The sequence below is a fragment of the Carassius carassius genome, chromosome 49 (assembly GCF_963082965.1).
Source record: "Carassius carassius chromosome 49, fCarCar2.1, whole genome shotgun sequence".
NCBI lineage: Eukaryota > Metazoa > Chordata > Actinopteri > Cypriniformes > Cyprinidae > Carassius > Carassius carassius.
In genome coordinates this window covers 3,106,431-3,130,926 of record NC_081803.1, presented here as the reverse complement: position 1 = coordinate 3,130,926, position 24,496 = coordinate 3,106,431, and the positions used below count along the sequence as shown (strand labels likewise).

Sequence of the window (24,496 nt, the reverse complement as noted above, 5' to 3'; positions counted from 1 at the left end):
GCGTCTGTGTTGGGGAGCGCAGAAACCAGAACGATAAGATGTTCTGTCAGCCCGGCTTTATAAACTGACCCTGATGCTGGAGCATGTCAACATGAATTCACTGCAACTAGAAAACCAACACTCAGAAACATATACAACTATGTGTTGTACAGAGACATATGCCCCAAATATAAGAGACCAATTTTAATTTTTTGGATCACCAACACGTTAAAAGACTCGGCTGTTTGTAAAGTTGAACTCAAAGATGCATTTCCTCTAAAAGGGTACTGCTGAAATAAAATGTAAAAAAACAAACATACTGACCCTCAAGTTGTTCCAAACCTGTATGGCTTTCTTTCTTCAGTGAAACACAAAAGAAGACGTTTTGAGGAATGTTTCAACTGTTTCTGTCCATAGAGTGAAAGTCAGTGGGGTCCAAACAACATTCTGCCTTACTGACTTTAAATATCTTCTTTTGGGAACAACACAAGGTTGTTTTAAAAATGACAAACAAGGATTTTGGTCCAGCAAATAAAGCTTCCCTCAACGGGGCCAAAGAGAGAAACGAGGGACAAAACGACGTGGGAGCCAGGTTCATCCGGACCACTGCATAGTTCTCATTCCTCACAGATGAGAAGTGAGGTGAGGAAGAAGGGGGAGATCTTTGGGTTAAACACAGGAGTACAGTAGAACAATAGCCCTGCTAGCCAAAACAGAGGCCGCCAGTGGAGACCAGAATACCAACAGAGCGCTAACAATGCTCAGCAGTCAAAATACTGAAGCCTCTGCTGTAACACAGCAACATGAGGTTGTCTGTGGTGTCTGATGTGAATGGAGACACTTCAAGTCTAAAGTATATGCTGGTTTTTATGTGTATGATAGGGTATGTGTACAATTCATTGTGTGTTAATTTCACCATTAGCAAACACTACTCTGTACACTAAGTTCACACATGTGCCTTGAGATTTGTGCAGTATTAGTTTTTCCACAAAGTGGCAACACTGGCTCAGGCTGTTGTTTCAAAATGCTAAAATAAACGAAAGATACAAAACCTAATAGGAAACGCAACAACAACAGATGCTCATGTTGCATGGCTAAGAAATGCATGCAACTCGTTTAAATTAGCACAATTATATTTTTATCAGTCATAACTATGACACTAGACAAGGATGAACCTTTCTAGTGTGCAAATGTCAAGTGGCTGTATTTGTGCAAACTATCAAATGGAGTATACTTGTAAAGCTATGCATTCAACTGTACGTACAGCATATGCTAGGTGTTTGCATCAAAACTCAAGTTTTAGTCATGTATGCATCACTATTTCTGTAAAGGCTCGTTCACACCAAAAACCATAGCTATATTAGCATCCACACAAACAAAAATTACCATTGTGTTTATTATAAGTGCACTGCAGTTTTGTCGTCTGTCGCTTTAAATGCTTGATCTCTTTAAAGTCAGGATGATTCTGATTGGTGGTGAGTGTTTTCATTGATTCCCAGCTTGAAAAAAAACCATTCTGAAAGTGTTTTCAGCAATATCGTTCCTGTATCGTTATCGTTATAGTTGTGGTGTGGACTTAGAATTAGGATGATTATTAAAAAAATGTGTTGTTCAAGTTATCATCCTTACTGTTAATGTCCCTTTGCTCATAATTGGGGATAGGGATTTCCACACAGAATAAAATTATATGGGTATGGATAATGCAGCAAATTACATGCAGCAAAGTTATGACTTAAGAACAAGCAGTCAAATTATTTTTGAGGATCCCGAGACCTATCTATAGTTCAGAGACTTAGGGATGGGCTCTTTTGACTTGGGTCAGGAGGAAACCAACTAGCAATGCTCTAGAAATTACCCAGAACACCCTAGCAATTGCATAACAACAAACTCAGAACCATTCAGGACAGGTTACCTGCCATATACTGTAGATCCTGCCAACACATTTGTATCACACCAGTGAGTTCTGCATGTCTACGAAACTCAGAAGTTCTCCAGAAAATGTAAAAATCAAGTTAGTTTTGAAACACTTCCACAACTGGGCCAACAGAAGGCCTCTGCACTCATAACTGCTGACAAGGAAGAAAGGCATCTGCTGAAATAGCAAAAAAAAAATTGCTCTACAGGTTCAATGGTGAAGTAGCAGTGAGAAGTTTTTCATAATACCTTCAAGGTCTGACTTTGCAGGTATTAAAAAATATACAAATACAGATGGACTCTAGCGATGAAAACTGATTTTACAGTATTAAAAAAATATATTTGTTTGAACTGATGATTGGAGTACGAAGTGTAAAAGAAATAACAGGATTTCCTAGTCATATGACTGTGACATTCTTCACAGAATTAACTCAACACAAAATGAAACAGTCACGAGAAAATGGGTGACGGAGGGGTGAGGTGGTAGTTGGGAGACATAACTAGATTTTTACATTTTAGTAATGTTAAGTAGTGATAATAGTTTTTAAAATATTAATAAGCACTTACTAAGAATAATTATTTATATAACATTAAAACAATTATGGCAATACATTTTTAATGTATTTAAAAAAAAAAACAGATCCATTGAATATACATATAAAAACTTAATCACCTTATTAACCTGTATATGTTGCGATTTAATTGAATCCCTAGTTTTGTTGTCAGGTTATGAAGAAAAAAGACTTACTGGTCTCTTCAGTCAAGTCGAAACCCAATAATGTTGTGTCAATTGCTTTGCTGTTTTGTCAGAGAAAATTCAATGGTGTCAGCAAAGTGTTTTTGGAAGGATATTTGAAAGACTTCCAGTGACAGCATCTCTTGTTTAATAGCGTGCTCTCTTGGCGAGAGCAAAAAAAAGGGGCAGTAGCTCTAGAGTGCTGCCAAAAATGGAGAAAAAATAGGCATTTGGGATTTTCCCACCATCATTTAAGGGAGCTCAGTGTTTGGAAAAAATGAGAACGCCATCCTCTACTATTGAGTTTTTTTTCAACAGTCTGAGTCATGTTTTGACAATGCATGCTTTCTTTTTTTCATACTAAATGCTCATGAATAATGGGATATTGGGATAATAATAGAAAACAGGGGCATATGCCATTTAATGTGAGTTGTAGAAGCATAAAACATCAGTCGAAATCTCAGCGAATTGGGCGAACCTTTTTGAGGCTTCAGACATGATGCTCTGGTAAACCAAACTTCTGTCAGGCATCTGTTGTGCCTGAGTTTGGCAGACTTGTAGGGATTTGCGCTGAGGGAGACGGGGGTGTGTCTGGCGTGGCCAACCCCTCTAAACCTACTCCCTGTAATTTACTCTGGGCTGTGTTTGCCACATACTTCACTCCTGATTCATTCCCAAACATCCCTCCAGTTAGAAGAAACAACTTTTATTATGTACAGAATAGCATACTACCAATCTATCACACTACACATAGGATTTCTGCAGTATGTATATTTTGTATGCATGGAATACTTGATGTACTACATTTGCTAAAATGTGACCCTGGAGCCCAAAAGCAGTCTTAAGTCGCTGGGGTATATTTGTAGCAGTAGCCAAAAAAAAAACATTGTATTGGTCAAAATTATAGATTTTTCTTTTATGCAAAAAATCATTAGGATATTAAATAAAGATCATGTTCCATTAAGATATTTTGTAAATGTCCTACTGTAAATATATCAAAACTTAATTTTTGATTAGTAATATGCATTGCTAAGAACGTCATTTGGACAACTTTAAAGGCGATTTTCTCAGTATTTTGATTTTTTTTGCACCCTCAGAACTCAGATTTTCTAATACAACCCGAATTCCGGAAAAGTTGGGACGTTTTTTAAATTTTAATAAAATGAAAACTATAAGACTTTCAAATCACATGAGCCAATATTTTATTCACAATAGAACATAGATAACATAGCAAATGTTTAAACTGAGAAAGTTTACAATGTTATGCACAAAATGAGATCATTTCAATTTTGATTTCTGCTACAGGTCTCAAAATAGTTGGGACGGGGCATGTTTACCATGGTGTAGCATCTCCTTTTCTTTTCAAAACAGTTTGAAAACGTCTGGGCATTGAGGCTATGAGTTGCTGGAGTTTTGCTGTTGGAATTTGGTCTCATTCTTGCCTTATATAGATTTCCAGCTGCTGAAGAGTTCGTGGTCGTCTTTGACGTATTTTTCGTTTAATGATGCACCAAATGTTCTCTATAGGTGAAAGATCTGGACTGCAGGCAGGCCAGGTTAGCACCCGGACTCTTCTACGACGAAGCCATGCTGTTGTTATAGCTGCAGTATGTGGTTTTGCATTGTCCTGCTGAAATAAACAAGGCCTTCCCTGAAATAGACGTTGTTTGGAGGGAAGCATATTGCTCTAAAACCTTTATATACCTTTCAGCATTCACAGAGCCTTCCAAAACATGCAAGCTGCCCATACCGTATGCACTTATGCACCCCCATACCATCAGAGATGCTGGCTTTTGAACTGAACGCTGATAACATGCTGGAAGGTTTCCCTCCTCTTTAGCCCGGAGGACACGGCGTCCGTGATTTCCAACAAGAATGTCAAATTTGGACTCGTCTGACCATAAAACACTATTCCACTTTGAAATAGTCCATTTTAAATGAGCCTTGGCCCACAGGACACGACGGAGCTTCTGGACCATGTTCACATATGGCTTCCTTTTTGCATGATAGAGCTTTAGTTGGCATCTGCTGATGGCACGGCGGATTGTGTTTACCAACAGTGGTTTCTGAAAGTATTCCTGGGCCCATTTAGTAATGTCATTGACACAATCATGCCAATGAGTGATGCAGTGTCGTCTGAGAGCCCGAAGACCATGGGCATCCAATAAAGGTCTCCGGCCTTGTCCCTTACGCACAGAGATTTCTCCAGTTTCTCTGAATCTTTTGATGATGTTATGCACTGTAGATGATGAGATTTGCAAAGCCTTTGCAATTTGACGTTGAGGAACATTGTTTTTAAAGTTTTCCACAATTTTTTTACGCAGTCTTTCACAGATTGGAGAGCCTCTGCCCATCTTTACTTCTGAGAGACTCTGCTTCTCTAAGACAAAGCTTTTATAGCTAATCATGTTACAGACCTGATATCAATTAACTTAATTAATGACTAGATGTTCTCCCAGCTGAATCTTTTCAAAACTGCTTGCTTTTTTAGCCATTTGTTGCCCCCGTGCCAACTTTTTTGATACCTGTAGCAGGCATTAAATTTTAAATGAGCTAATTAAGTGGATAAAAGTGTAAGATTTCTCAGTTTAAACATTTGCTACATTATCTATGTTCTATTGTGAATAAAATATTGGCTCATGTGATTTGAAATTCCTTTAGTTTTCATTTTATTAAAATTTAAAAAACGTCCCAACTTTTCCGGAATTCGGGTTGTAGTTGTATCTCAGCCAAGTATTGTCAGATCCTAACAAACCATACATCAATGGAAAGCTTATTAATTAAGCTGATGTATAAATCTAAGTCTTGAAAAACAGACACTTTTGTGTCCAGGATCACAAATGTGCAGTATACAACAGAGCACTGGAATACTGTATCCCACAATGCAATGCACTCAGTTTGACCTTCCATTTTCAGTGACGAAAAATCAGCCACAATGTAAAAAAATCTCTTCATTGACACAATATATGATTAGGCCGCCAAAAGAATAAATTTTCTGAAAATGTAGTAGCTATTAGGCCATCCAAAATGTAGGTAAGTTTCTTCATAGGAACAGATTTGGAGAAATGTAGCATTTCATCACTTGCTCACTAGTGGATCCTCTGCAGGGAATGGGTGCCGTCAGAATGAGAGTCCAAACAGCTGATAAAAACACACCAATAACTCACACCACTCCAGACCATCAAGTAACATCTTGTGAAGGACAAAGCTGCATGTTTAAAATGTCTAAATGATGGTTTTGTTTCTTAATGTGGTTTACTTGTGGATTGTGATGTTTTTATCAGCTGTTTGAACTCTCAAACTGATGGCACCCATTTACTCTGAATTGATAAGCAAGAGATATAAGGTAATATTTCTCCAAATCTGCTCTGATGAACTAACAAACTAATGAAAAATGCCATTCATCTCTTATAACACAACACAGCACAGCCAGAAACAAAAGCCTTTCTCTCTCTGTGCCTTGAGTGGCTATTAATTGTTGAACGAACTGTTAAATAAATGCCTTTCGGTGGGAAACCTGTATAATTTGGACTGCAGAGAAGCATTAGTGCCTTAAACACTACATGAAAATGCAGTACTCTTATAAGTGTTCCCAATCCTAACACATAATGAAAACAGCTGATGGTTTTCAACGCTATTTATTTGGCTCATAATATATTAAACAGCTCTGCTAACCCACATAAAAAGCAACACACTCGTCCACATACATCAGCTGTTAAGAGAATGTAAAGTGCTTCATCTTTCACCTGAATCTGCAAATGCTGAAAGCAGTCACTTGAGTGTTGTTTAATTTTCCTAAGCAAAAAGGAGAAACACACTTAAATGGGTGGAGCTATCATTGGGATACTGCCCAATGTGAGTGAGTGAGGGTGTGCATACGAGAGGAAGATGATGAATGGCAGGAAGCTGGGGATTTTAGCAGACGTCAACAACATCTCTTGCTGTAATCCAAGTTGGGACAAATTAGCTGGATGTGACTGTCAACCATGACCAAATGTTCATGTTTACTTGAACTTATGTGATTCCCAATGCCGTGAACCACAAATTAAGATGTTTTGAGGAAAGTTCATGCTGCTCTTTTCCATACAAGCAAAGCAGGGGCTGTCAAGCTGTAAACAGGACAAAACAGCACCATAGAAACACTATAAAAGTAGTCCATGACTCATGTTTGCCAGGTTTTCTGAAGCCATACGATAGATTTTTATGAGAAACAGACCAAAATCAAATGGAAGCTCTGTGTCAATCAAATACTATGCATAAATAAGTCAAATAAAGATTTTGAAATGTCTTTCTACTTCAGTGAGTTACTTGCAATTTCTCTGTATTTATTTGTGAAATTTACAAGGCATTTCATCGTTTCGAAGGAAATCCTACACCAAATTTTATTCAGTGTACAATTTTTGACGTCATATTTGATTTGCTCTTTGATCAGTGTTTATATTTGAGTAAAAGCTTAAATTAAATCGGTTCATCATCTTATATAAAGTGATTGTGTCTCAGAAGACATAGATCAGAGGGTTGGATTCATATGGATTACTTTTACAATGTCTTCATAAACTTTTTGAGGTGTGAAAGTACTGGTTTCCTGTGGACTTTCAACTGAGGGACAGAAGTCTCTCCGTTTTTATTAAAAAATATGGGTTGAAAATGAAAGAAAATCCTATGGTTTTAGAACAACGTGACGGTGAATAACTGATGACAGACAGCTGATCATGGCAGGGTTGACGTCACTGACAGCAAAAGTAGATAGTTTACACAATTTTTTTTGTAACTGAACACACTGCTTTCTTTGAATATGCTCCTGAGGAAATGCGATTTGAGAGCTATAGTGAAGGGCAAGATTTGAAATATCTTTCTTTCAAGAGTGCTCTGCACATACCATTCGAAAGATATTGAATTTGCACAAAAGTCAAATAGAGTTGGACCACTTTTTTGGAGCTTAAAATGGTAGGGTTTTGCTGTATGGAAAAACAGCATCCTTCTTTTCTGTTCTACAGAAGAAAGAACAGCAGACATGTTGGGGTGAATAAAACATGACAGAATTTTAATCTTCAAGTACTGTTTGTTAAACAATTTACAGTATGCTAAACGTATTCAAAAGCACCTCTTTACTGAACATACTGAAGCTCAGGAGCTGGTTTTGCATGGTGCCATTGTTCATGGTAACAAAATAAGGAACTCTCTGACAAAAGCCATTGTTGCTCGTCTCCGCATTATTTTTCACCATCAATCATTTTGATGTGTGATTGCCATCATCTATACGAGACCAAAGACAACCTTTGGATTGAGCAAACTCCGAAAAAGCAGCATTATCCACTAAATATAACCTGAACAGTAATGGGTCAAAGGGTCATGCTTGGTTGATGGCAGGGTGAACAAGGCATTTGTTCCAATGTTTGCAACCATTTTACTTCTGCAATGCATTTCTGAGCAAAACAGGATATTAAATGAGAACAAAGCTTGATTTTATTCATCAGGGATTGATTGGATGGTGAAAAGAGGCTTTTGTATGACAAACTGTTGAACAATAAATGGCCTTATTACATTGTTTTAAAGGCAAGTTATGACAATTTGATAATGCATTAAAAAAAAAAAAAATGTTGACAACAACGTGATGTTTAAGAGCAGCATTTCACAACAGAGTACCAAGAATGACTCACAATCGCTCAGCTGGTCCTGCAGTGTACAGAAAGAAATGCAATAAATCATGAAACAAGGAAGTAGTGTACAGTCTTCAGCAACACTGATCGATTTGGCATCTATAAACAGCAACATGCACAATGTTCAATTTTGGAAGAAAATGTGAGTGGTGTTTGTGTGTGCCATGCAAAATCCAAAACTGATAGTAATAAAAGTGCAATAAAAGACAAGCGTTGCAAGCACTAGTAAGTACATTATTATGAAACCTTGAAAACATGGTGCAGTGGTTCTTCTTAACTTCTGTGTTTTATGCAAGACTCATATTTTCTGAAAACACACTAAAAGCTCTCTACCAAGATTACATAGGGACTAATTAAATAGTTACCTTAGCTAAACATAAAAGACATTCTTCTGACTTTTAGAAACACAAATATGGACAAGCTCAAATGGATGTGATCAAGTGCTGACTGAACATTAGAAAGAACTTCTGGAAATTATGATAACAGCTAGTAAACTTCATATATTCTCAGAACAAACCGAGCCATTTACAAAGGAAAGAAGCGGTGCAGTATGTGTGGAAATTGAGGGTAGTGTCCATATGGCAGACATGTGAGTGGGTGAAACGTGTCACCTTCCTACTGAAATCCAGATAAAAACACTGGTATATTTGAAATACTCCACGGCTGAGGAACAATGGCACAGCATTTAAATCTGAACAGACCAAACATCTTTTAATTTATATACATGTGAAAATGTAAATATATTCACTCTGGGAGGCATACGTTTATAAGTAGCAACATTCAACATTTACACAAGATTTTTTTATAAAGCCTTAACTAACCATTATGGTCAAATTGTGTGAAGACTGGTTAAAATGCAATGTCTCAATGCAAGAGAATGATGGTAACTGTAAAAAGAAACAAGTAAATGTCACATTTAAGGCAAAACTCAGCTTGAGATGAGCTAGCATGAACGCCACGTGCATAATGTCTCCTGCGATATTGCCAAAGGGTCGGTTTTGAGCAAAAAAAAAAAAAATTTGGTAAATGTAATAACTAAAAATGTCATCTGGTGTAACCATCAAATAAAAACATTTTTTTTTTTTTAAATATGAGTAATTCTTGATTCATAAATATTATAACGAAATTTGGAGAGTCACATCAAATGACATTTTACTAATCTAATAAAGGTATAAACTGCTTCTCTTTAATTTGTTTCCCAGTATGTTCCTGCATGCAGGTTGCACCACATGACTTTGATTTGGAAGTTTTCAAATATTAATAAGCAGTGAAGTAGTTTGTTGAAATATTATTATTTTTACTAAATAATAATAAATAAATAAAAAGCCTATTATTATTATTATTATTATTATTATTATATCAGGACAGTATTATCAACTTGACATTTTAGATGATTTAGACCAAAGAAATTATGTCATGTTACTGTCCTAAAAGACTAAACTAGATTTTTAAAAAACTTTTCCATCAGTGTGTTGAGGGCCTTTGTAATGTGGTAAGGGTTTGTTTTCACCACTCTGTTTGACTACTGTGACCGCCTCATATAAGTGGTGAAATACATACATAATACATACAATTTGGCGTGTGGTGTGAAAAAAGGTTGAACAAGTACCACTTAAAAGAAAGTTCAAAACACAGGTCAGCTTTAGGATGCGTGTCTACACTTCAAATAAGTGTGCTATCACAAAGCTGCATTGTCATTTTCACATGCCAACAATAAAAATAGACCAGCAGCTTTCAGATAAATCTTCATAAGGTCTCTGATCCCTGTGAGGCCAACCATCACATGACAATGTTTTTCTCTGTTGTGCTCTAGGCTTTAATAAAATAACACAAGATCTAGCAGGACAGTCCAGCACATAACCTTCTGTTCTGACATATAACAGGCAATTCTTTGCCTTTAATAAATCACCTTGCCATAAAAGCACTGATCTGGGATCAGTTTGAGGGTTCCATGTCCAAAAGAGTTTGATTACATGTACAAGGAGAAGCCGATGCCTGATAAACACTCATTTCCTGCCGTGCTTTGTATGTTCATGGTCTGTAAACTGTGACTCACAGGTGTAGATGCGGTTTTGAATAGCCTGCTCTTATTTGTCATTGAATTAAACTCATCCCTCATGGTAACAAATAATACCTCAACATTTTTCAGGAGAGGCATGCATCTCTAAGAGATCAGACTTAGCCAAGGATTTTTGCTTGCTGGGCAAAAAAAATAGGTCCACTTGCATTGAATGAGGAATCCGATATCTAGTAACCGAACAGTTGACGTAGCCTTTGACTTTTAGAGCATAGAAAAAATACTATGGAAGTCAATGGCTATCCTCAACTGTTTGGTTACCAGCATTCTTCAAAATATCTTCTTTTGTGTTCAACAAAAGAAAGAAACTCCTAGAGATCTGGAACGACATGAGGGTAAGTAAATGATGACAATTTTCATTTTTGGGAACTGCCCCTTTAACTTCTTGTTTAGTGAAGTGAATCTGAGAGTGCTTTGCAATTTATTAGTGGTCTAAGCACTGAAGGTCGAAGGTCGTAGAGATACCAAACTTAGTGGGATGGTTAGAAATCCCACCTACCTATGACACAAAATGATGCTATGATAAGGCAATGGTTTTGCCAGTAGGGAAAAAGTTATCAAAAGATACGTTGAAGCTTTGAAAAGGTATACAGTAAATGCATTGGTCTGGCATTGGGCATTTTAACAAACTGACCTATAACTGCCGAATGCAAAGTCCTAACTTAAAAAAATTTGGCATACTCAGACAGCTTGACAGTCTGAGGATGTATGCCAAATTAGGTCACATTCTACATGTAGGGGGCGCTAAAACTAAATATATATTATTATTATTATTTTTACCCAACACACTCTTATAAAGAAAGGCTCTTTATTTGCATTAACATCCATGGAAACTTTCCATTGAAACAAACCTTTCTCATAGATTATTATTTTCTTTAGAATAAGAAACTGAAAATTTATTTTTGGGAAACGGGGAAAATGGGTTTTCTATTGCATGGCTATGAAATCCCCATTTGGGAACCTTTATTTTTAAGAGTATTTTTAAATACTTTAGAAAACGGGTTTTCGTTATCATTTATATTTCCCCAATGAACCTTTCAGTGAAACCTTTATTTTTGAGTGTGTGAAGATGTCTTAGAATCATTCTTAGTATTACAAAAAGAGGCTCACCTCAAAATATCAAACATTTGAATGAGGCAAGACCTCGAGATGAACGTGAAACCCTTCATGCAACAGCAATATGAAGGCTTTTCTGCTTTAACGGTATTTTTTCAGACCTTGTTGTGCAGGAAGTATGGGCAAAAAGCTCATGATGTTTCTCGCCACAATCTAGCAGAAGAACTTCCTCAACATCTCACACGGGTTTGAGGAAAGTCTCAGCTATCATGCTGCTAGTTATACCTGCACCCCACACTGTGCCTAATTATCACAGCTCATATCACAGACACATCAAGAGGAGACAGACTTGATGAAACATTTCCTCCTGAAGACAACATTAGTCTAAAAGTTAAATGTTTTAGATGAATCACCCACATGAGGCAGCAAAGTGCCCATCACATGCTTTCCATTTTGGAGCTATTGTGATTGGGTTGCAATGCATTATAATGAACTGCAGAAGCGATCATTTCTAATTCATGTGGGACAGAAGGCTGGAGTCTTTTTTTTGTGCAACAGTGGAAAAGAAAAGTGCATTATTTGGGGGAATCTAAAAAAAAACGGCAAAAATAAATATTTCAAACCAAAATCAAAAGAAAGAATAAACTTTATTTTGCAAAGAGCAAATGACTGTACAGAATAATTACTGTTGTAAAAATTGTTGTGATGTGTTTATTATATAGTATACATAATCACTAAAACACAAACACTTTCTGTCAATATTACAATATTATGCAGGTTTTGTATTACAGGAATATGGATTGAGGGTTAAATGTGCTTAATTGTCATGATGATGATATGGCAATGCAAAATAATCTTAATCATCCTAAAACAGGCTTCATTTACTGTATTTTTTCAATGTGACAAGTTTTCTTGAGCCTAGGAAATGGGGCATTTCATCATTATTTAAACAAAACCATAACAAACCTGCACAATTCAAGGTACTCTGATTAAATCCTATTTTGTGAGCAATCTATATTTTTTTATTTCTAATTTAAATTGAAAAAAATAATAATCATTTGGAAAACAAATGATAAAGAAATGCATGTTTCATACCAAAATCAAAAGAACGGGAAAAAAATATTTTGCATAAAAATGGCACAACAAAAATCTCTTAATAAGTATATAAGTTTAACAGTAAAGATAGATTATTTTAATTGTAAAGTAGGCTATCCATCATAGTAATATAGGACATCATATTAAAAGTTGTCGTACTGAATTTAACTGTAAAATATTTTCTTTAAGAAACCATTAAAAATATTCTGTCAATACAAAATTATGCAGATTTTTCGTATTACTGGAATGAGACTGTGGGGTTAAATGCCAAAAAATTAAAATAAAATTCTTAATGGTCCTAAAATAGGCTTAATTTTCTTTATATATATATATGATGTTTTTTTTCATCATTCAAAAGTGAGATTCATGTTTATTACAAACAGATTAAAATATGTGAACTGAACAAATTCTAATCAATGCTAAATCATGTTTCCATGCTCAGAAACCACAAATATTGATTGTTTTGAGCACAATAACTGCACCTTTTATTAACTGAGGGCATCAGTTTTTGCTGACGACTTGTCAGGCCAGTTTACAGCCCACAGGGCAACATCTCTCAAGTACACTCAAGGTCAGTTATTTAGGTTAGAGGGCAAGCTTAAAGATCACACTTAGAATGAGGATGCAAGTCAGACAGAAATCGGCTAATGTATTTCTAATTACATCACTATATATCACAAAGCCTTGTGCCACAAGGCCTCCACTGAAGCTCTGCTATAGCATCAAAACTACATTTTTCAGTGTCGAAAGTAGAATTTTAGCAACTACCTTCCTTTTCTCTCCTTACTTCTGTTTTAAAAATCTGAAAAAGATAATGACTGGCTAGTCATGCTTTGGAAAAGAGCTGCATGTCCAACATTTACCAAGCATTTCTTTGTATTAAGATTAAAAACAATATTATTTGTAGTCTATATTCACTTATATAACTAAAACAAGCCCTCAAACACATTAGCTTGGTCTAGTTGTGCTCTGTTCCATTGCATCACAGTTGGCTGATTTCAGGACTCTGTGTTACCAGATGCCTCTGTTATATCTGAAGCAACACAAACTGAAGCCCTCAATACCAGGTGGACACCTTCCACATTTATTAAAAGCTAATGAGAGAGACCAAGGCATAGTGAAAAATGGGCATTCAGTCTTTCAGAAGCAGATTGTAATCCCCACACTGTCTGATGATGGAAATCCCCCGGGAGGGTGAAGTGCACAATTATCTAATGCTTCAGCTGCAGCTGCACTTCATATGCATTACTAAGTATACTGTACTACAAAATTAACTGTGAGCAAGATAACAAGCGCACTAAAAAGGCTAAAAAGTGTAGTGCTATTATGGGAACCTGCTGCTGATCTTTGTTCTGTGTGGACAATGTGAGAAACTTTCACGAGCTTAGACACTGAGGCACTTCAGCATGAACCACAACGAATCTGTAACTTGTGCAATTCAAGGTGTGGAATATATCTTTTGATTAAATCATGTTTTACTAGTGATTCCTGAACAGATGCTTTATGTTGAGATGGATCTTTTTGATGAATCATTTGAACTGGTTCACTAAACCGGGCCTTTGAAAAATTCCTTCAGGAATCAACAACTCACCACCTCAGTAAGTGCCATGGCTGTGTCTAAAAATGCTACTTATATATTTATATAGAGCACTATCTCAGGAGACAGTCATTTCTAATGGTGTCTGAAATCATAGTGAATATTATTGAGTGCACTCACATAATCCCATAATGCACCTTAATAACAAGTGTACAGCCGATGTACACACAACAGCTAGCATGCACTGTGTGGTGCCAAATTAACTAATTTGTTACAGTAATTAGCTGTTACAGTTACTGAGAAAACAAAATCTATTACATTTCCAAAGTAACCTTCCCACTGGATACAGCCCATATCTTTCAGATTCAGAATCGATCTGAGGATATAATGATGGGAAGAACAGCTGCTATACAGAAAAATGATAAATAAAACGTACTCGAATATGTTTATGACTTGATGACAGTTTTATCAGCATGCATATGAGCCTGTTTGAACAAATAAAACATGCAAACTACACCCCTGACGCGCACACAGTCACGTATTGTAATAGCGCATTATATTTCGATACTGAATGACTTTATTAATTTCATTAATAAAACCAATTCAAAAATGGTAACAACAGGCTTGCTTGTGTCTACAGTGAACACAGTAAAAGAGTGAAATACGTCAGGGACCCGCGTGACGTACAGAATCACTGAACTGATTTTTGAAACAAACTGTTCGAACGAGCCGATTCCGCGAAACGAGTCACTAAAAAAGGGACAAGAAAAGCAACAATAAGTGAGTAAAATAACATATCTGTGACACGCAGTCCGACACCCGGGCACACGAGTGTAAACAATGACAGTTACGCACCATAAACTACCCCACATATACCGAACACGCAAAATAAACGATAAATACTGTAAACGCGCGACTGCGCACAAAGGGAGCGCGCTGTTTGTGTGGCGACGCGCTGGCCGTGGAAAAGTCGCCAAACGTAATATCGCGATATAAAGAAGAATATCGCGTTATTCTTGTAAAAATCCTCTCATAAAACCCACTTCAGAGCGTCGGTGGACGAAAGCGCGAGGAAACGCTGTTTTCTAGACAGATTCGCTTCAGAAACGCCCCTTCACGGCATTAACATGGCAGCAGCACATGAGGAGCTCTTACTATTCTCCTAAGTCTTATCACTTCACAAATATATTTACCTCCGATTCATGCCTTGTATGTACATAGACGAGCAAGATCTGAAAGCAAACGACGAATGGTTATATAACAAAAGCTACAAGCAAAACGAAATTGAATTCTAAAACAACCCCACTTCCTTGAATCTAACTTTGATCACGCTATATAAACCGTGCTCTACGCCCATATTTTGCATCTCAACAACATTCACCAATTGTAACCCATAAGCGACATGCATCATAATTTGGATACAAGCCAGACAATATAAAATAAAAGACTGTCACTTAATAATATTCCCAATTTGCATTTAAAAATAAAAACAAGCAGCCTAAGGTTGCATCTCCAACATCTTTACGCGTTCACTCCCTCCCCCACTTTTCCTCCCATGCCATTTCTGACGTGCCATAATTATCATTACATACAATAATGCAACCCCTTCAACACAAGAACAACTCAACAAGCGCGTAATAGGAAAATAAGACACTGGAGATTCACATACCCATCCATCGCACAGAGCAGAACAGAGGCGAGGCGAAATAACAATGCAAGCGCAGGAAAATGAAGGAAGGGTGCTGCTGTTGGTACAGTTCGACTGCCCAACACAAATTCACTCTCAGGCACAAAGGCACGCACACACTTCCTGCTCCTGACGCGAACGCGCACACACACACACACACACACATACATGTACAGACGCTTCTCTGTACAAAATGGCCTCCCTCTTTCACCAGACACACCTTTGAAGAAGCGCATATGTTTTGTTGCTGGACGTTTTGTTGAAAGCACCAATATTGAGTGCGCAATGAGGCGCTACAACAATAAGTTACGCGCGCCCACTATTTCCAAGCCCAGCGCGTGGTTTGGGATCATTTGTTTATGGTATCTGCACTAGGAGCTCTATAGAGGATAATCTTGTTGCTGGAATACATTTATTAATTAAGGTAATGGGCCTTTGGGAAGAGCTTTAAGAGCTTGAAACTTAGTCTATAAATTCATTCTGCTTTCCGAGGGTCGGACACTTCCTGGAATGAACTCTTTATCAAACATGTGAAGCTTTCTGGTGCATTGAATTATTGATTAATAAATAATGTCCCCGTTTTTTTAATGATGACTATTTTTACGCGCGTATTGTATGAGGGCAGTGAAGATGTTATCATCTCTGTAGATGAAGCGTGTGAGAACTTGTTACACTTGTTGGACCAGTTGAACCGCAGTCTTGTGCTTACATGGAGTGTGTGTGTGTGTGTGTGCCTCACATAAAAATACTGTGTGATTGCACATTCGTAGCTTACATGTAAACTATTCCAGTGCATTGAGAGAATGAATCAGCCCAAATTTTAATGCCGTAGTTCAGGGGTCTTTAAAGTGGTGTCCCACCTTAAAGTGCTGGGGGTCTGTGGAAAGGTTAAAAGTGAAAAAAAGGAACCAAAATGTAAAAAAAATTCTTAAACAAAATAAACACATTTGATTAAAATTAATAAATATTACTCTAATAAATAAATAAATTAAATCAATATATTTACTTAAAATAAACACAATTAAATGAATACATAAAAAATGTGATCAACAGTACAATAGTATAGCAATAAAAACTAAAGATACTCCAAATACAATTTTCAGATTTATAATATTATTATTTGGGTCTTTAAAAGATATAGCTGCTGTAAATGTTAGGAGGGGATGGTAATGGTTTAGAGGAGCCTGTGGGTTATGTGTAATGTATGCACTGTACATGTGGAAGAATTGACAATAAAGCAGACTTGACTTGACTTTGTCTGCTTGACTGAGAGACTCTGGGGGTGTTTACATGACGTTCTTGAAACAATCGCACGTCGTCGAAGTTTAGGGGAAAAAATATTGGGAACAATAATAAAATAAATCTCAATAGACGACAAACAAGACACAGCGTGTAGGAAACCCAGGGATATAAAAAAAAGCAAAACTGAGTAAATCATTTAGCTCTCCAAGACACCAGAGGGAGAAAGAGAATAAAGATGGCTAAATAAACAGAGAATGAGAAAGAGATCTCTGTAGTTTTCATTTGCATTAATAGAAAAACATGCATCAGTATCAATAGATCATTGATATTTTTTTCATCTATATTAATCACCATAATAGTTATTTTTAAGGGATTTTAATATACATAAATTGATTTGTCTTTTGTAATTGTATACACAATTTGACCAATATAGTGTTTCGTAATGAAGCAAAAACGCTGAAGGGGTAACATTTCTCCTCTTTTTTTTGTTTTATTAACCTGTTCTAAATGTTATTCATGGTGTATTTTGAAAGAAAATGTATTATTGTTTGTGTTAATATGCATATAAAAAGTTTACTTTATCGCTAACATCGTTTATTTGTTTACTTGTGAAGTAAAGGGTAAATATTTAAAAAAAAATATTATTATAATCTCATAATTTATAACAAAATAACACAACTTTGTTATATATGCTGTTAGTGGAATCATGCATTACTAGACTCTTTGAATAACACAGAAATTAATGAAGTATTTGTTGATTTATTTATATAACTTATTAATTTTTTCCCCCTTTCCATTCACCATTTTTTTTTTGCCGAGGTTTTTGATGATGTGTCGCATAATTCGAATGTTCCTTTAAAAGCAGGAGCGCGTTCACGACTCTACCGGAAGTAGATTCAATGCTGCGCAGTGGAGTCTGTTACTGGAGTAAAGGGCACATTCACAGACTTCGTGTTTATCTGGAGCTCTTTGGCTTGCACAACACGGCTTCAGTTTTATGTTACACGCATTTCTCCCGCAGTGCATTCCGTCCCTAGATCAGACACAGTATACAGGAGCCACAATGCTGCAGAACACGGGGTGAGTTTGTCTCTTGCTTATTAGCCACATTACACGGTAGCACGCTAATAAACATGTTGTTGACAAGTGTTTAAATACTTCTGAATTAATTCACGCTCGATTTCAGCTGTGTCATGAATGATAGACTCCGACTGTGTTGACACATTATTACACCCTGTTCCTACATAACTATTTAATACTATCTGTTAAAAATGATACGGCATTTCTGAAGATTATCGAAACCCGTTTTCCTTTATTATGTTTATATTATTTTTTATTAATTTGACCTTTACCCTAATTAATTATGCGCAGCGCAAAATATGCCAGCGCAAACAACAACACGATTAACATTGTTATATTATACAGCGCTGGTTTATGAAACGTAGGACAAAGTGGAGTAAAAAAAAACACAGTGCCTGTGTGACCTTGTTGGAGTCATAGCGGAGAGACACTGCTGACAAAAAGTAGGGACACAATTAGGCAAAATAACAAAAAAAAAAATCCATATCTGACCAGTTATGTTTTTCCTGTGTGTCATTGTTTGTATAGTGCATCGATGACATTTTGATGTGATTGTTTTATGATTCATATGCATTCACTTTAGGAAGCTGGCAGGATGTACTATCTTCATTACCGGAGCGAGTCGAGGTATTGGCAAGGCCATCGCGCTCAAAGCTGCTCGGGACGGTGCCAATGTGGTCGTTGCTGCCAAAACCGCTGATCCTCACCCCAAACTGCCGGGCACCATCTACACAGCTGCTGCAGAGAGTGAGCGAGCACAGTTACTCTTACACACAAACATTACACAGAGGAAGGCTCAGGAGTCCAAATCCCTTTCATTTTCTCCATAGCTATAACTGTATTGAACTTTTCAGCACATCTCTGAGATTTAGTGTTTTAAAACCAATAGCTATTAAACAATAATGTTTAATAGCCAAATTCCAAGTATAGTTTTTTCTGCATTACCTATAATCGTGATGAGTGAGAGCCACCAGTAGTGAATGCATTGCAGATGATTTGTTCAAGCTGTCTTCCATGCAGTGTGTATTAATTGTTGTTTATGTAGATATCATAACAGGCTATAGCACTGGACTCTTGTCACAGTGCCATGATTGTGACTTTGATTAACGGGCTGGTAATCCCAACCAATCATCACTTGAATGATGCAGCTGTTACAGTACAGTTGTTGACCGTGTGCATCATCTCTTGGACACAACATACATTACTCTTCTTCTAATAGCTATTTCCATCATGATCATGCACCATGTCACAAAGCAAAGGTAATCTCAAACTGGTTTCATTACAGTCAATTAAAAAGAGTTTTAATAAAACACTTTCACCGCATGAATATGCAGAACCTACACTACCGTTCAAAAGTTTAGGATGGATACAAATTCTGAAAGGAGTCTCTTACGCTCACCAAGGCTTATCTGATCAATATACAGTTAAAACGGTAACTTTTATATTTTAAAGAAATGGCTCATGATCCTAAACCGAAACATTTGCTGCAAATGTACTCACCCTCAGGTCATCCAAGCTGTAGATGAGTTTATTCATGTAAAAAGATTGGAAGACATGTAGCATTGCATCACTTGCTCACCAGTGGATGCTCAGCAGTGAATGGGTGCCGTCAGAATGAGAGTCCAAACAGTTGATAAAAACATCACCATAATCCACACCACTCCAGTCCATCAGTGAACTTCTTGTGAAATGAAAAGCGGTGTGTTTATAAGAAACAAATCCACAATCATTAAGGTATTTCAAACCGTTCCAACTAAAATATGAGTCCTCTATTCATCGGATTCAGAAGAGAAATATGCACAGATCAAGCATCATTTACAAGTGAAAATAGGCCATAGAATGTTTTTTTAAACAGAAATGTTTGTGGATTTTCATGTGAGAGGACAACAGGGGATGAACCTTTACACTGAGGAAACGTTATTAGGGATTATAGACTCATATTTTGGCCAAGTTTAAACAGCTTAATGATGAATTTGTTTCTTACAAACACGCAGCTTTTGGATTCACAAGAAGTTCAACGATGGACTGGACTGTTGTGGATTATTGTGATGTTTTTATCAGCTGTTTGGATGCTTATTCTGACGGCACCCATTCACTGCAGAGCATCCACTGCTAAACGAATGATGCAATGCTAAATGTTTCATAAATAATTTAATGTGGTAAGTCTGCAACCAAGTAATGTCTGATTGGTAGTTGAAGCTGCTGGAGGGAAGGCATTGCCGTGCATCGTAGACGTCCGTGATGAGAAGCAGATCAATGAAGCCGTGGAACAAGCCGTGGAGAAATTTGGAGGTGAGTTACTGCATTTGAGATGTCTCATACTCTTCTCACTCAGGTGGGTTATAATTTCTTTTGTGTCTTCTGTGGTGCTGTTGACAGGGATTGACATACTGGTCAACAACGCCAGTGCCATCAGCTTAACAGGAACCCTGGAAACTCCAATGAAGAAAGTCGACCTTATGCTAGGCATCAATCTCAGGGGAACGTACCTGACGTGAGTAAAAGTTTTATTTTTTTTGAGACTCACCGATGATCATGATAAACGACTTATTATAATTATGTTCTGTGCTAATCAAAGGTTTGTCACAGATGTTGTCAGGAGAGCTGAACTTGTTATGAACTCTTCTAACTGTGGCCGCTGTTTTCATTGCAGGTCTAAACTGTGCATCCCACATCTTCTGAAGAGCAAGAACCCTCACATACTTAACCTCAGCCCACCTCTAAACCTCAATCCCATCTGGTTCAAAAACCACACGGGTGAGCGAGAGCCAGAGCATTCTCACATTCACTGCTCTAGGCCTTTGGTTTCAGACTACCACTGGACATTTATTTGATAATAATGACAAATAATGACACTGATCTTGTTTTCTGTTGTGTCTGTGAAGCATACACTATGGCAAAGTATGGCATGTCCATGTGTGTACTTGGAATGGCTGAAGAGTTCAAGGGATCTATCGCCGTTAATGCCTTATGGCCCAAGACAGGTACATCAGTCATTAAATAATTCAATTCAGAGATCATTAATGCATGAGTAGATATGTTGATTCTGTATTCTGTAATCTATATCTACAGTACTCCTACAAATGAAAGTCTTAGTGGAATATTGAAGCGATAATTCACCCAAAAAATTCAATTCTGTCATTATTTACTCATCCTTGTGTCCTTCCAAACCCATAAAACTTTCATTCATCTTCGAAACAGTTCTGAAGAGGCTTTAAATGGTTTCTGTCCATCCAAACAAAGCCTATTCCAACAAAAGTTTTCCTAAAGACATTTTAAAAGTAATTCAGATCAATCGAGCAGTTCAGTCCAAGTTTTCTGAAGAGATGCAATTGTTTTATTTAATAAACAGATTCATTTAGGTTTTCATTTGCATATAAACGCTGATTAACACACACATAAAGAGCTTCTGAAGAAGCAAAGACAGTTATTCTTGCATGTCAAGCAGTCATTTTATAATACTTTTATTATATTTTGTGTCTTTTTTTTTTCATAGTTAACTGCATGAAAAAAGAGTGAACAGAACACTGGCATTCCACTGGAATTCTTACTATTACATAGATTCTAAAAGAATAAAATCATCCCTAGGGTCATTATCATTAACTAAATAAAAAAAAAAAACATTTAGATTTACATTATATGTTAACTGAAATAAATTAAATATAATCTTTATCATTTGGTTTAAAAAAGGAAAAGAAAATGAAACTGATAAAAACGACAAAAACTGAACAAATTAACTGTAACTTAAAGTGAAAACCGATATGTAAAAATTACATTCAAAATATTTACAAAAACTATAATAGCATCAGTGAAACACTAATAAATCCCACGTTTTTTTTCTTGTCAAAAATAATTTTCACTCTTTCCTAATTGACGTATAGTCGTATAATGCGCCATGTTCCAAAATTACTTTAAAATAGTTAATTTGTTTAAAATATTAATTTAATATACATTCCCCATGGTTTGTTATTATATTCTAAGCTGAATCCACATGACAGTGTTTCAGCGAGGATGATTTGTGTCTGACACAGACGAGTGTAGCTTTTCCTGTATCTCAAACAGTAGAGCATTTCGCTAGCAACACCAAGGTCATGGGTTCAATTCTTAGGGAACGCTAGAGGTGATATAATGTAATTATACACCTTTAATGCAATTTCGCTTTGGATAAAAGCATCTTCCAAATTCATAAATGTAAATGAGTGTATATTCCTGACACTGTATGCAAATGAACATCAGGAAATGGAAGTCTCTCATGAAAATGGTGCACACGTAGCATTCAGATTTGTATGCTGAACTTTTTATTGATATTCAGAGCTTTAGAACAGTCTGTATTGTGAAACATGCTGTGAAAACAAAGTGGGATCGAATATGAATCCAAATCAACAATGACAAGTGGATTACTCTTGTTGCATCATCTACCCGCAGCCATCCAGACGGCAGCCATGGACATGTTGGGTGGTTCTGGGATTGGTAAACAGTGCAGGAAGGTGGAGATCATGGCTGATGCAGCCTACGCCATTGTGAAAAAACCCACCAGCTTCACGGGACAGTTTGTCATTGATGAGGACATTCTCAAAAAGGAGGGCATTAAGGACTTTGATGTGTATGCTGTTGAGCCAGGTTGGTTATGCAATATTAATATTATTGTTAATGTGGTAAAATAAGTAATGCATCTTCCTATTCAATCATTATGAATATCAGTAATGTGATTTGTATAAACGTTAGGCTATTTCCCAGCACTTCTAAGTATTTTTAGACCCTGTATACAATAACATGACATTTCTGACATATCACTGGAAACACAGCACATAAAACATGTCTTCTTTTTTTTTTTAGGTCATCCATTGCTTCCAGACTTTTTCTTGGATCAACAGCCAGAGGATCTGGCCAAGCAAATGGAGGAGCATGGTGAGATATGAGGCATAACCAGCATATTTAATTAATTTTGTTCTTCTTATTGATTGACACTCTCTCTCTCTCTCTCTCTCTCTCTCTCTCTCTCTCTTCAGGTGCCACTCCAGCTTTTAAGAGTGGAAAAGCAGATTCTGCCACCACAGGACCCATTTCTGACATGTTCAACGTAATCCGAGGAATTGTCAGTCCAGATATAGTGAAAACCACACAAGGAGTGTACAGATTCGATTTATCAGGTAGTTATGATATCATATTTAAAACATTTGAGTTAACGTTTCGAGCTTTCAGTCAGTGTCTGCTAGCTAAAACACTGTGAATACTAAACAATAGGGTATGGAAGCCCATTTATTCCTCATAAGAAAAAAACAAGCTTTGGTGAATCATAATTATGATAAATCTGAATCACAAGAAGTCGTAAAATCATATTATGAAGTGAATTTTAGAGATGACAAATAAAACTGATGCGATTGTCATTAGCTTATTATGACTTATAGTCTCATCATTATGACAAAAAGTCATAATAAAAAGTAATTCATATGTCATATGTCTGAATTATGACAAACACACACACAAAAAAGAGATGTAAAGTAAAGATTGAGATATTGTCCTAATTATGTAAAGAAAAATCCAAATGATGAGTCATTCCTAACTTACAAGCAAAATTATGGTTAAGTCAATGGACTTAACCAAAGGTTTATCTCAATTTTGTCCAATTAAAGGTTATATAGAATTATGTTCCACCCCCTGATATCACCTACTTCTGACTACCAATATCAACTCATGATTCACAACTGTGTCTTCTACTACTGTTACCGTCCCGCAGACTTCAGTTCCAGCCACACCTCATCTTGATTAGCTGGTTCAGATGTGTTTGATTGGGTTAGGAGCTGAAATCTGCAGGACAGTAGCTCTCCAGGAGCAGGATTGGAGACATCTGACTGGAAAAGATATGTCCCACCCATCAAATCTGTGATGAATTAATGTTTGGTGGCATGATTGACAGGTGAACATGCTGGAGTCTGGTACATTGATCTGAAGAACGATGCAGGAAGCGCCGGCAGCGGGGAACCACCTGTCAAAGCTGACGTCATCATGACCCTGGACAGTGCAGATTTCATCAAGATGTTCGGAGGTAGAAGAAGTGTCACTGCTGCACTTCACACACACTACTGGTTTGAATCTGAATAATAAAAAACTGAAGCACTGATGAAAACCATGTTCTTTATCAATAGGGAAATTAAAACCCACAATGGCCTTCATGTCTGGAAAGCTGAAGATTAAGGGTGACATGGGCCTTGCCATCAAACTGGAGAAGATGATGGCCATGATGAAGTCTAAGCTGTGATCACTCACGCTACCATCTCCTGCCTTACATGATGTACATGATCTCTTTTCTAAATCACTGTTTGCATTCAAACATTTGTTCAACTGATACCTATTTTAATAAAGGATTTTCCTTTATACTTGCTGCGCTGCATGTTCTAGTATAGTATATAGTTTTACAACATCATTCTGAAAA

The 24,496-nt window shown here is 36.8% G+C and overlaps 2 protein-coding genes across 4 annotated transcripts in view; one reads left to right on the top strand and one right to left on the bottom strand.

Annotated features, from left to right (window-relative positions):
* Positions 1-15,885, bottom strand: part of LOC132132247 (polypyrimidine tract-binding protein 3-like) — a 52,790-nt gene extending 36,905 nt beyond the window's left edge. For 2 of the 3 annotated variants that reach the window (XM_059544596.1, XM_059544594.1), the window contains exon 1: positions 15,724-15,885. Coding sequence is in view for 2 of the 3 variants with exons in the window: in XM_059544594.1 (XP_059400577.1) it covers positions 15,724-15,727 (4 nt within the window). In the remaining variant the exon portion in view is untranslated. Of the gene's footprint in view, positions 1-15,719 lie in introns of all 3 variants that reach the window. The other variant, XM_059544593.1, reaches the window with a different exon arrangement.
* Positions 15,886-17,882: 1,997 nt separating this feature from the next.
* On the top strand, positions 17,883-24,440 carry LOC132132303 (hydroxysteroid dehydrogenase-like protein 2). Its single transcript, XM_059544690.1, has 11 exons — positions 17,883-18,063; positions 18,647-18,810; positions 20,257-20,355; positions 20,443-20,557; positions 20,717-20,820; positions 20,949-21,047; positions 22,489-22,683; positions 22,900-22,971; positions 23,073-23,213; positions 23,981-24,109; positions 24,210-24,440. The coding sequence occupies exons 1-11, from the start codon at positions 17,981-17,983 to the stop codon at positions 24,320-24,322; spliced, it is 1,314 nt and encodes a 437-aa protein (XP_059400673.1). The 5' UTR covers positions 17,883-17,980; the 3' UTR covers positions 24,323-24,440.
* Positions 24,441-24,496: the final 56 nt, after the last annotated feature.